Source organism: Zingiber officinale, unplaced genomic scaffold, assembly GCF_018446385.1.
Source record: "Zingiber officinale cultivar Zhangliang unplaced genomic scaffold, Zo_v1.1 ctg174, whole genome shotgun sequence".
NCBI lineage: Eukaryota > Viridiplantae > Streptophyta > Magnoliopsida > Zingiberales > Zingiberaceae > Zingiber > Zingiber officinale.
In genome coordinates this window covers 220,936-233,310 of record NW_024589864.1, presented here as the reverse complement: position 1 = coordinate 233,310, position 12,375 = coordinate 220,936, and the positions used below count along the sequence as shown (strand labels likewise).

Sequence of the window (12,375 nt, the reverse complement as noted above, 5' to 3'; positions counted from 1 at the left end):
AAAAGAAACCAGTGAGGTAGGTAACTAAATGAAGCTTAGATCTAGCAAGTTAAAGAGTCAGACTAACGGCAAAATCCTATATGGAGAAGCATTCTTCTAATAAAAAATTACAAAGTTACTTTATACATCAACGGGCATCACCGCAATGTTTAATGCATTCTGATTATGCCATTATGGAACTAATTAAATAAATTATATCAAGGACAATTCTGCAAAAGGTGAAATCCGCCACCTTGGCAGCCTCCCACGACTGCCCCACACCAATGGGAGGAAGTAAATCAGGCGTAGGCCCCCATGTGGGAGGGTATTTCCACGGTTTTTGCCGAGATTCGACCTTGCTCAATATTGCAAATCTACCACATGGTTATCAGTTGGGCTACACCCTAGGGCAACTATATCAAGGAAAAGAAATGAATGGAGGTGGTCAAATACGTATGTGCACACAAACATAGTTGTCTTATACTAATATTGGGTTTTTGATATGCAAAGTAGAAAGCGTATCCCACTCTAGCCCTCTCAAGATGGGTTTGCACCTGTTATGGGTAACAATGAGTATTCATATCCAAACGTGCATGTTTTACAAATTCAAGAAGTGATAAGAGGTTTTTTATTTTTTCCCAAGGTAAAAATGGCTGAAGCCACTCTTTTCCTGAGGTAACAAAATCAAATATCATTACATTAGGCAGAGAGAAGGTTCATTATCAACAATAAAGTCTACATACAAACAATGAAAGATCGAGAAGATAAGGATGCTTGAGCAAAACCACTACAAACAAGGTTTTAGAATAGGTGATGATACACAGATTAGTGGTACGAACTTTAATCGCATTGGTGGATTCTAGGACCTTTAATTGAGCATTTTTAATCTGCAGTTTTTCACCATTCTGAACAAGGAAATCGCAGTAAATATACTATACTACCAAAAACCATAATTATCTTGAACACTGATGTGGCAGGTAGATAGAGGAATAGCCGAATAACCTGTTGTTCTGAAGTTATTGTGGCTGTACTCTCAGGAAAACCATTATTGAATTCCCAGGCGTCATTGCTAAAAAACCAATGAACTCCATTTTTTGAATTGCTTATTTTATGTTGAACATTCACATTCTTGTCACTGAATTTGGTACTATCTCCCCCATTATTGTCGACACCAGTCTGACCATTTGCTTCCTGATAATCACCCAATTCTGAGCTTCATAGCATAATTGTAACATCACAATTAAATATAAAAAGAACGGGGAAAAAGGTTAAACCCTTCAAATCTCAGACAACTGTGCCCCCATTCAGATCTCAAAAATATCAAATGTCTCAATTTAGCCCCACAAGTTTCAAATTTCTCAAATTGACTCCTAAAGTTTTAAATGGTGTCCCAATCAACCTCAACACATAACATCCAATATTATCTAAAATCTAGATAGAAATTCTCACTGGATTATTGAGGATGAGAATTTTCAATGGTAAAATATCTGTCTTTTTCTCTTTCTAACTTAGCTAGAATGTTTTTTTCAAGAGATTGTAAATATAACACCTTAGTTAATGTTCCCGACTGAGAAACCCTAAACTTCTGAGGAACCTAATTGACCAATAAGGTGGCTGCGACAAGACAAGAGATGCAAATCATAAGGAACGATCAACCCAATCATGTTAATTCATGTTCTCTAATCTTATTTCTTGTAAGTTGCACCACCTCGTCAACAATATGGTGATATGGAATTCATCTCATATCTAAAGACAACAAAAATTATTTTATCCTTAACAATTTTCACCCACTAGAGGGGTAGATGGTTATCTGGCCAAGAATTTAGATGGTACAGTGGTACTTGATGTTGTTGCGTGATTCATGTAATTTGAGCTAAACTGTTATATATTTCATACATTCCCACACGTCAAATTAAGACATTGAAATACTACAGATTTGATAGTAAGCCAACTTGAATCAATTGAAACTTCAGGGTTCAAAGTTTTGAAACTTCAGTTGCCAAACTAAAAAGTTCTTGTAAAAATGTCAGAATGGATGAAGCAGTCACTTTTTTTGGTCATACATGGGATGATATTCGTTGGGATGCTGAACTGCTTCGGATAACGAGCAGCAGCACGCAGGCACTTATTTCTTCAAAAGATAGAGGGAGAGACCAAATTTGACATATATTCTTAGCAAAGATTTCAAATTTATAGTGATTAGAGCTGAACAATCAAGATAGTAGACGTTACTGACCTTTAAGCTCTCTAGATATTTCCGTGGTGGCTAAACAGAGGAAACTAAACAAGATAGAGAGGTGAAATGCAGAGGAGGGGATTCATAGTTATTACCTCGACATTGCCAAAATCCAAAGCTGCAGTTGTGTCGAACCCAAACTTCTCCTTATCTTCCTGAGAAACATAGAGGCGACAAAGACATTCAGATCGAATGAAAGAACAATCGTATGTCACCGTATACCTCAAACCTCCGCGATCCACCCTATAATCAATAGAACCATCACCTTGAGCGTTGAATTGGGAGAGGAAGAGGCCTCCTTGAATTCCCAGGAGCTCTCGTCTGAATCTTCCTCCTTCGCCTCCCCCAAAGAAGAGCCGGTCTTCTGACCGCCCTCCGGTTGCGGAGCCTGTCCATAGAGACTGGTGATCAGATCCTTCAGCTCTCCACCAGCGACGACTCCCTTCCGATCTTTGGCCGGACCCGAAGAAGAGAAAGAAGGCGAGAAGATAACGGGCGGCTCGATAGTCTGAGGCTCGTCCGCCTCCTCCTCCCCGAAGATCGAGAGCGGCAGCGCCCCTCTGGGTTTCTCCCACAGTTTAGCCCCCTTAGTTGGCATCTTGTCGCCGGGCGCGGGGTCGGAAGGGAATGCATCGAAGATGGACGGCGGAGGGGAGGGGGATCCGACCGGGCCATTGGATCCCATCGGGCTAACCATGAAATCGCCCCAATCGTCATCATCATCATCCTGCTGCGGTCGGGATGGAAAAGGGTGATTCACGGAGGCGACCTTGAAGTCGCCGAAGCCGCCGTCGTCGTCGTCGAAAGAGAGGAAGTGGCCAGGGTTGGTGGTTCCTTGGATCCCCGGCATGGCGACGACGGCGGTGGGAGGCGGAGGAAGGGGATCGATGAGCTGTTGTTATGCCTCTTTTGGGGAAGGAGGAGGAGCAGCAAACCAAGAAATTGGTGGCGTTCGGTTCGATTTGTGGTGCGGCCATAATTGACGGGAAACAAGAATGAGCTGGCCGTCGTCGACGGGCCCACGCCATTGTGGACGACAACGAAAGCCCACCGCCACCCACGCCGACACTTTTCTAATATAGTCAAACCCGGTCCAATTGGAGCCGGTCGGGCGATTCGCCTTGTGACTGAACCAGCTCTGAATCCGGTTCACAGCACCACCTATTACGGGTTCGAAAACCTATTGACCCGATCCTATAAACAAGAGCCATAGATCATAAAGCATACTACTGATAACAAGTTAACGTTGAAAGAAATAAATACGATATTTTGCAGGAAATGATCAAATTGAAAATAATAAAATAAAATAATAAAATAAATATATATATAAGGAGATTATAATTTAATGAACATGTTTCTAGATTACCTAACAACCCATAGCTCTAGTGATTTTGCTCTCCATAAAACAAACAATCTCAATTCCTTTGCGATTGATACAAAATTCACAAAAATGATAGAGAGCTCAAATTAACCTTTGTGCGGTGTATGACCAACCATTTTGTTCTAAAAAATTGCTAGCTGCTCGATTAGCGGCAATTCCTAAGCTAGCCGCATTTTAGCAGTCCACAGCTTATCCTCCTCATCTCCATCGAGGAGGTAAATAAAATTTACAAAAGTCGATAATGGCTAACAAAAAAGTGACCATCTCGCCACAGATCTTACTCCTTGTAAATTACTTTTTTGCCGCTCTCTTTAGCTACAATGCTGAGAAGTTTGAAGTTTCCTCAAGTGCTTTGCTCTTGTCACCAGCCAGGTCGAGACCAGAGCTCCTTTGATTCCAATTGCGATATAGGTCATTTGAAAATGCTTAATATGTCCTGTGCAATCCGATATTGAGATCAGATGATATGGATGTGAGAAGGGGAAGAGATTGGTGCCACACGGCTTTGAAAACTCGCTTTTGATGTGCTTTGACTGACTGGGAAGGTCTGCTTGCATTGTATCTGATATCGAAGATGTGTATTACAGGATCTGCTGAACCAGAGGATAGATAGAGACCATCAGGAGACCATGCCTGGTTGATCAGAGCAGATTGGGATTCACTGGTTTCCTGCTTCCACCCAAATGTATGAAGTTCTGTCTGCCTCAATCGCATATCAAACAAAGTAAGTTGTTTCCCAGGTTCCCTGGAAGGTAGTATTATGGTGTCAACTGTTATAAACAAATACCACTGGTAGAAGACCCCTAATAAAAACAGATTAAACATAATTTCTACACGAAAAGCTATGTATCAAGCGACATTTCAGATATAGACAAATCAAGGAAAAGCTCAAAAGTTCTCATAAAATGTGGGAGATTTATCAGTGAAAACATAATTTCTATAAACATAAATTTCTTGCCCAGTTAACTGTCACCAGTTCCAATAAGCATGAAACATACACCAGAATTTGCACCTACATTAACATCATACAGCTTTAAAAAAGACTTGAAAGATTGATCTAGCCATATCTCATAATAGATAATGTTGGCCTGGCCAGACAAATTTGTGAGGATTAGCAATTGTAATGAAAGGATAAGGAGAGATCAATTTGGATGAGCCATATATAAATAAAATATGGTCATATAATTTGATTTTTGCCCAAAAGCAATATTGTTGGCTTAGCCTGCTCACTGATCAACTTATCTTGATCCTGTTCCATATTTGACTAAATAATAATAGTCAATTCTGTTCCTGATCACAAGGAAACCGGTTTATTAGCAAGTGTGTGAAGAAGGTACTCCTAGCAAGGACAAAATGCCAATTGAATTTTAGCAAAAGATCCTAGTGACGTAATTCAAGTATGTCAGTTGTTTTCATCAGTATTAGCAATTAGCTGATGGATTGAACATAATTTAATAAAATTACACAGGCAGAGAAGATTCAACACCCATGAAAAGGTTAAATTACCACAACAAATACTTGGACAGTGAGAAGTCCTTCCCTAGTAGCCCTCAACTTTAAACCAGTTACATTATTACAGATACGATTACTCAGTAATGTACAACCAATGAGAAGCATAGGAAGCCATGAGGATAGAAAAGGCAGGGGATGATTTACGGGTAGCAACTTGGGCCAATTAGACTGTGACATCCTGACACCTATTGTTACTTGTAGCAACTTCTGCTGCCCAATAGGAGTTTGTCACTGACAACTGGAAAAGTAATAGCCAGAAACAGCTCCGAAGGTAACTACATATATCCCTGAAGATGATAAATAGACATTTGACATCTCACTCACCACTCTCGTCTGACTTAGATTCAAAAGGTCTTGCAGGTTCCTATGTTAGTAAAGGGCACTTTTTGAAGGAACTTGATTTGTCCAAGTCAGCAAGAAGTAGTTCAGCTGAAGTGGAAGGAAGAACATCAACCAAACTAAGAATAAGGCAACAAGAGAATTTTTGGCAATACAAGATCACTGTCTGAAGCACTTTGAGAATATTGAAAAATTGACCCTTGGTAGTTAGTAGTGATGGAACTCAAGAGGTGGCAAAATATGCTCATGAGGAAGTTAACCTTAGTTTCAAATCCAACAATCTAGAAGACAATGCCCCAGATTATTACTAGCCTTGGTTAAAGAACAAACAGTCTAGTAGAAATCCCCAGATCTAATGCCTTTTTGAGGGGTAAAAGAGCATACTAAAATTAAGGAACATTACAAGTTTGAATCATTAAGATACAAGATCAGGCCTTTGAATTAAAATGCTAATGGATTCAAGGGATACAACCACAATGATGTTGAGATCAATAACATTAAAGATAACTCTTTTTGAAATGCACAAGCAACATGCTGTATTGCTAAACTATCATATGATATGCTGAGATCAATAACATTAAAGATAACTCTTTTTGAAAAGCACAAGCAACATGCTGTATTGCTGAACTATCATAAGATATTTGAAAGTATTTCTTTAGTATCAACCTTACCATAAGCTTATTTACTTACCCTGATTGCACCATGTACAAATTTAAGTCTGATGGGTTTGGAAGCACACTCATACATTTGCTTTCTATTTGATTTCTGAACTCAGACCTTCCTGTTGACAGATCGAAAGCAATGATCCTTTTGTCAGCACCAACAGATAGTATAGTCTTCTTCTGGTATAATCCAGCAACTCCCGTGACAGCAGAAGAATGCATGTGTGCATGCACTGTCTTGTGTTTCCATGAACTATCTACTTCTTGCCAAAGTATCACAGCATGGTCACTCCCACCGGTTATGAAACACGTATCAGCCCATGGCATAAATGTTATGCTATTTATGATGCCTTTGCGATGAGGTTTTTGATCCAAGAAGGTAACTTTTCTCTGTTCAAACATAATCAATGCAATCTATTGAGTATCAAGATTATATGTGCTTAATCCCTGTATATAACATAAACAATTACAGAATTCTAAAGTAATTATTACATAATTCCACAAAAACATACTGAGCGTAAGCAATGATCAAACAATACAATGAGAATTCAAATAATAAAATTTCAGCAAGTAAAAACATGCAACTTAATGAAGGTTCATGTACCAAGTGCCAAGCAGACAACCTACTACTAACACCCCATGCCATCTATTTCTGTGATACATCTAATAAATCATCTGAATATATCATGAAGATTATTAAAAAAGAGTCTTTTGCAATTGATGCCATAATTTTCTCATGGGAAAAAGAACAATGTATACATAAAAGACCTCATCGAAACAATACCATAAAATAAAGTCAGAAGTAAAATGCTCATCAGAAGCAGAAACAGCTCACATGGCAGTGAAATATTACTATTGGAGAAATTTACTCTAAATCATGCAACTGAACTAGGGGCAATCAACACTATCAGGTCTGAATAGTTTTTTCCCAAATTTCACTGAAATATAGTCAAAGTGAGTATGGTTTCTGCCACTCTTCTCTTCTTCATAACTAGTATGATGATGAGTAACCGTCACATGCATCATAAAGTGGGTGAAATCTAAAGCTGGTCCACAAGTGGAATTTCCAATAAAACATATGCAGCAGCACCTTATGAACTGATGCTTCTTTCCTGAATCTTCGTAACAAGAGCTTTGGTGCTGCAAATGATCTGGCTAGTAAGAAACAGGAGATTGAAGTATTCACCAAAAAAAAAAAGGGAATTTTCAGATGTATATCTTCAAATTTACAATTTACTTATGTTCCCTTCCTGATTAAGGTTCTTGTATCCAGAGAGCAATAAAAGCAATTTACTTTCAGACATCATCATCAATTAAATCTTAAGTTCTATCCGGGGTTGTCTAAACTGATCTTATCCCTCCCTCGAACCCTATGCAGGCTTATATCACTAATAATATTAAAACTAATTAGAACACTTGCTATTACATCACCTAGAATTTTATTTGATCTTCCTCTTCATTTAGGAGGGGAGGTTTGGCGTAATGGTAAAATTGCTATCGTGTAACCTAGAGATCACATCTTCGAGTCTCGGAAATGGTCTATTGCAAAGTAGGGTAAGGTTGTGTAGTGTGTACAATAGACCTCCTCGGGACCTCGTATTGACAAGAGTTTCATGCACCGGACTGCTCCCTTTCCTCTACTCCATACACCTTCCACCTAAATCAATTCAGCTCATCTAACTAAAGGATCCAGACTAACTTTTTTTAATAGCATTGGACCAAAACAACACGAGAAGCTTTGCCTATTTTGCATCATTTTGGATGGTGATGAGATGGGGCTTTCTTGGGGGCCTCCTAGCCTACCCTTTGCACTTGGATAGATCCATATCTTAGAGTGGGTGAAGTCCTCCTGCAACAATTACCCGTGCAATACAGCCTAACCAAAGTATAGTTAAAATCCAAAACAAAATATTGCCATGCAAATTGTGAAAAAGAAAATTTATTATTGGATTATAATAGCAAATCTATCATTCTCATGATTGTGCAAATATCGCCATGTAAATTTAATCAACAAATTCAAAAGAAAATCTACACACACACACACACACACACACACACACACACACCTGGAAGTGATCTCCCAGAGTGAGTCTTAGTCGGGGCGCCCAAATCACTTCCGGGCGCCATGACTTAATCGCGCAGTAGCGTCACAAAAGCGAGGTGTGCAGGGTATCATCTCTCTCTCTCTCTCTCTCTCTATATATATATATATATATAACAAGCTAATATTTACAAGCATTCGTGATAACAAAATGACACAAAAATGGTACAAAACATTGCTTTTAGCACCTAGACAATAAGCAAAATTTGTAGTAGGACTAACCTACATAAAATATACACAAGGTGGTTCATGTTTTCATACGCTATGTAGCTTTGATAAGTGTTTTTAAAAACCTCATAATAATATATTTATTCCTTAGATCAGTGAAAAAGGACAAAAGCCTACCTGAAAGAGTTCATTTTACTTCTCTTACCTATGATTTGGTTTATAACACTTCATCTATTTGTTTTTAATAAATTAATCACATTTTCAACATCAATAATCACTTGTGATTTGGGATGATTTTTATATAGGGAAATACCAAGGTGAAATATAAGACATTACTGAGAGGAAACAAGATCTACTGACTACCATTCTAAAATACCCAATCCTTTCTATTTAAGGTAGAGATGAACAATTAAGATCATGACATTGGCAACAAACGTGAATGCAATGAGCTGAAATGTCTAACAAAAGGCTGCCACTAGGTTTGAAGCATCATGTAACACAGCCTTCTTTTTATAACTTCATGAAACTGAGTTTGAAGTGTTTGGTTAAGAAGGGTTCAATGGTGGAGAAAGATTCATGAAACTGAGTTTTAAGTGTTTGACTGTTTGTAGAATTGGCTCTACACTGAGATGCATAGAGCGAAAAGGCAAGATTTGGGGACATAGTTGGTAATTTGTCATTTAAAGTGGCCTCTACTATAGTAGACGAGATTCATGTAGCCACCACAAATATTTGGAGATACTAGTGTTGAACTGTTTGTTGTATTGGCTCTACATTGCGAAAAGATGCACAAAACAAAAGGCAAGATTTAGGGATATTGCTTGTAATTTTCATTTAAAGTGGCTTCCCATGCTACAATAGCTAAGAATTCTCAAGAACAAAGGTATATAGGAAAAGCAATCCATAGCCCTCAGCTGCTAAAAACATCAGACCAAAAACTCGCTAAAATAAAATGTATTTGAAAAGCAAGGCTTTCGCTCTAGACTGCCATAAATATTATTGTGGCTGCTTTCTAGAACATGTGCCAATGACTGTTATGTCTTTCAGGGAATTGTGCAAGAAAGCTGACACATGCATGATTATTATATACAAATATTAATAAGTGCAACTCACTGAATGTTGGGTTCACTCATTGCTCTAGAGTGTAAAAGAAACCTCTGGTGAAAAATTAAAACTTTTCAAGAATAAAACAATACCAGGGACATTGAGCACCAAGAAAACTTACTTCTCGTGATGCATTCAAGTTTAAAATTGAGATCTGTGAGTCAGCACCATCAGCAGTGTAGGCAGCAAAGATACTATCTCCATTGGGATGCCATGCCATATCTTCAGGCCATCTCCGTTGCTTTGGTGATAAACAATCCACAGTGCTTAGCAATGAGGCACTGGATCTGAAATAAAGAATTGAGCAGTTAATTGACAAACTTTGAGAGAGAGGGTCAGATTTTGTTTTGATAGGACTTCAACTCTTCAAGGAACAGTGAGGTTACAAATATAAGTTTCATTTTGGCTTGCACAACAGAGATTCAATTTTGGAGTTAGGAAAATTCAATAGGCTCAATAATTCATCCATAAGTGTGGGGAAAATATTGAGAAGGTGGAACTTTACCCTTTTCCTTGCAACTGCCATAAATTTACAATTCCATCCAATGCACTGCACAGCACCATCAAAGTGAATTAGCAGCGATTAAGAAACTAAATTAGAATTGATAGCCTTTTAGTTCAGAAGTAGACACATGCATCTTTAACAGAAACGAAACAAGAGAATAAAAGATGAATAGGATCTATAGAGCGTGGAGAAAATATACAGAGGATTGCTGAATAATTTGTAGTACTCTGTTAAGAGAATACCACCATCCATCTCAACAGATCATTGGGGAAGGTGGAACATCTTGAACAGTTTGCATTATGCTCTAGTAAAGTTTGTTCAACTTACCAGACCTATCCTAATTTTGTTGGCTAATCTTAAACTTGTAAGGATTGATTGAAAAGCTAAATGAAATCGAAGTCATTTTGCATGAAGAAAAATTATTTTAAAAGAAAATTTGGATTTATCCCTCCATAATTTGGACAGTAAAAGTGGAAGTACAAAACAAAGAGAGATTTCGATAGTTTGTAGGTGACTGTTTTTCTGCTTGAAGAAATTCTCGAGACACTGGCAATTAAGGAAAAACTACACAGCAGTGTGCAGGCAACAAATCTTGATGCCCTTGTAGTGTTGGTTATTTAAAGAACTAGTGAACATTGCAAGAATAACTAGATTCTTAAGAGTCTGATTACTACACTAACTTTAATGCTAAACCACTAAACATTAATTTTTATTTTTAATAATTTATCACAAGAAATTGAAGAATTTGATTGGACGATTTTTATCCTTGATTTCCCAATTGTCATGGGAAAAGTTGGTCAACGTATAACTAAAATTTAAATTTGAAATACACCATATATGACTAGGATGAGAATCAACGTGAAGGTTATACCCGAATAAAATTTTCTAAAGTGCTATGCAGTATAACTGTATCAGTAATATAAAGATTTATGCTAGTGGTAAATTCATATTAAATGTTATAGCATCAATAACAACCAAGCCTTATCCGACTAGGTGGGGTCGGCTACAATACTTATAGGAAATGTAATGTTGTATAAGTGTCAACTACAATAAAAAGAAATAAGGGTATTAACATAGAGAATAGCAGTCTCTAGTCATTAAATTTTTTAAAATGGTAAATCAAACAAAGAAAGATAAATCACTGTGGAAATATATCATATGCAAGGTGGTGATTTAGAACCTTGACACAACTGCTAATTTGTCATGCATTGCAAACACTGAAAGCACAAGCCGCAGTTGCTTATTATAAAAGTTTAATCAGCAAACATCTGCATGCTTCTCTACTACCTGGTGATAAAGAGGTGATCATTCACAGGGCACACCTCAAGGCATCTCAGTTTCCTCTTATGATGACTGGAAATGATGGTGCCGGCTTGGAATCTAATTGTGCAAGGAGAAGAAGAAGATCGTATGATTGGGATCAAATCCTTGTGATCTTTCTGCTCTGCCATGATTAAACGGAGGAATTTTGAGAGAAGGAATAAAGAAGAGTGTTACTACTACGAGCAAAAAACTAACCACGATGGAACAAATGAAAGAGGTACAGAGATCATTTTATGGTTACCAAATTTCCTCTTCGTGGTCTTTTCTTGAGATCTCACAGGTGAGCCACCGTTTGACTGAGCAGAAGACGAGGGATTCGTCCGGCTACCAGCAGCAGCGGGTGTCTTCAATTCCGTCTTCCCACTCCGTCCGCCTCTGGAATCTGCAGCTATGGAAGTTGTAGGTTTGGGGTTATGAGGAGGGATTATAAGCTGAGGCCGCAGCGGCTGCTGCGCAGGCACGGGACGGTTCCGAATACCATCCAGGATGTTGTTTCTCGGGCTCGACTGTATCAGTCTATCTTCCTCTTTAACTGAGATGGCCGAGGCAGGGGAAGGAGCTTTAACCCTAAGGCGAATACGTGACAACTTGGCCTGGGAGTCGCCCAATCTCTTCTCCGCCTCCACAAGCTGCAGAACAACATCACCAAACGAACTTGAAGATCCGAATAAGAAAAATATAGGAAAGAAACAAAAATACTGAAATCAATCAATCGATTAGCGCAGAAAACCTGGGACTGGTAATGGTCGATCTTCTTCTTAATAATTTGGCATTCTTTGGTACGGTGCTCGATCAGGGCAACTAAAGCTTCCTCCTGCTCCTTCAACGAATCACCATCGTTGCCGCCGACTCCTCTCGACTCGTCGCCACTATTACCATTAACATCATCTCGCTTCGCTGCAAGAGTCTCTCCATTGAGCTCGATCGCCTCTTCTTCCAGCTTCGGCTTCTTGAGCAAGCGCGAGGAATCCATCGGAAGAGGACAGAAAGGGCAGAGGAAACGGAGGCGAGGCCGCTTTCAACCTTAACCTCTATCGCCGCACCTTCTCACGCCCTCGCTGCTCT

General features: G+C 38.8%; 2 protein-coding genes across 2 annotated transcripts; both read right to left on the bottom strand.

Annotated features, from left to right (window-relative positions):
- Positions 1 to 16: 16 nt before the first annotated feature.
- LOC122036565 lies at positions 17 to 3,180 on the bottom strand. Its single transcript, XM_042595923.1, has 4 exons — positions 2,481 to 3,180; positions 2,311 to 2,370; positions 982 to 1,170; positions 17 to 884 (listed from the first exon to the last, which is right to left on the bottom strand). Exons 1-4 carry the CDS (start codon positions 3,063 to 3,065, stop codon positions 702 to 704), a joined length of 1,017 nt encoding a protein of 338 aa, XP_042451857.1. The 5' UTR covers positions 3,066 to 3,180; the 3' UTR covers positions 17 to 701.
- A 338-nt stretch (positions 3,181 to 3,518) lies between these two features.
- LOC122036556 lies at positions 3,519 to 12,375 on the bottom strand. Its single transcript, XM_042595911.1, has 7 exons — positions 12,041 to 12,375; positions 11,552 to 11,939; positions 11,275 to 11,431; positions 9,988 to 10,032; positions 9,604 to 9,769; positions 6,138 to 6,499; positions 3,519 to 4,341 (listed from the first exon to the last, which is right to left on the bottom strand). Exons 1-7 carry the CDS (start codon positions 12,281 to 12,283, stop codon positions 4,023 to 4,025), a joined length of 1,680 nt encoding a protein of 559 aa, XP_042451845.1. The 5' UTR covers positions 12,284 to 12,375; the 3' UTR covers positions 3,519 to 4,022.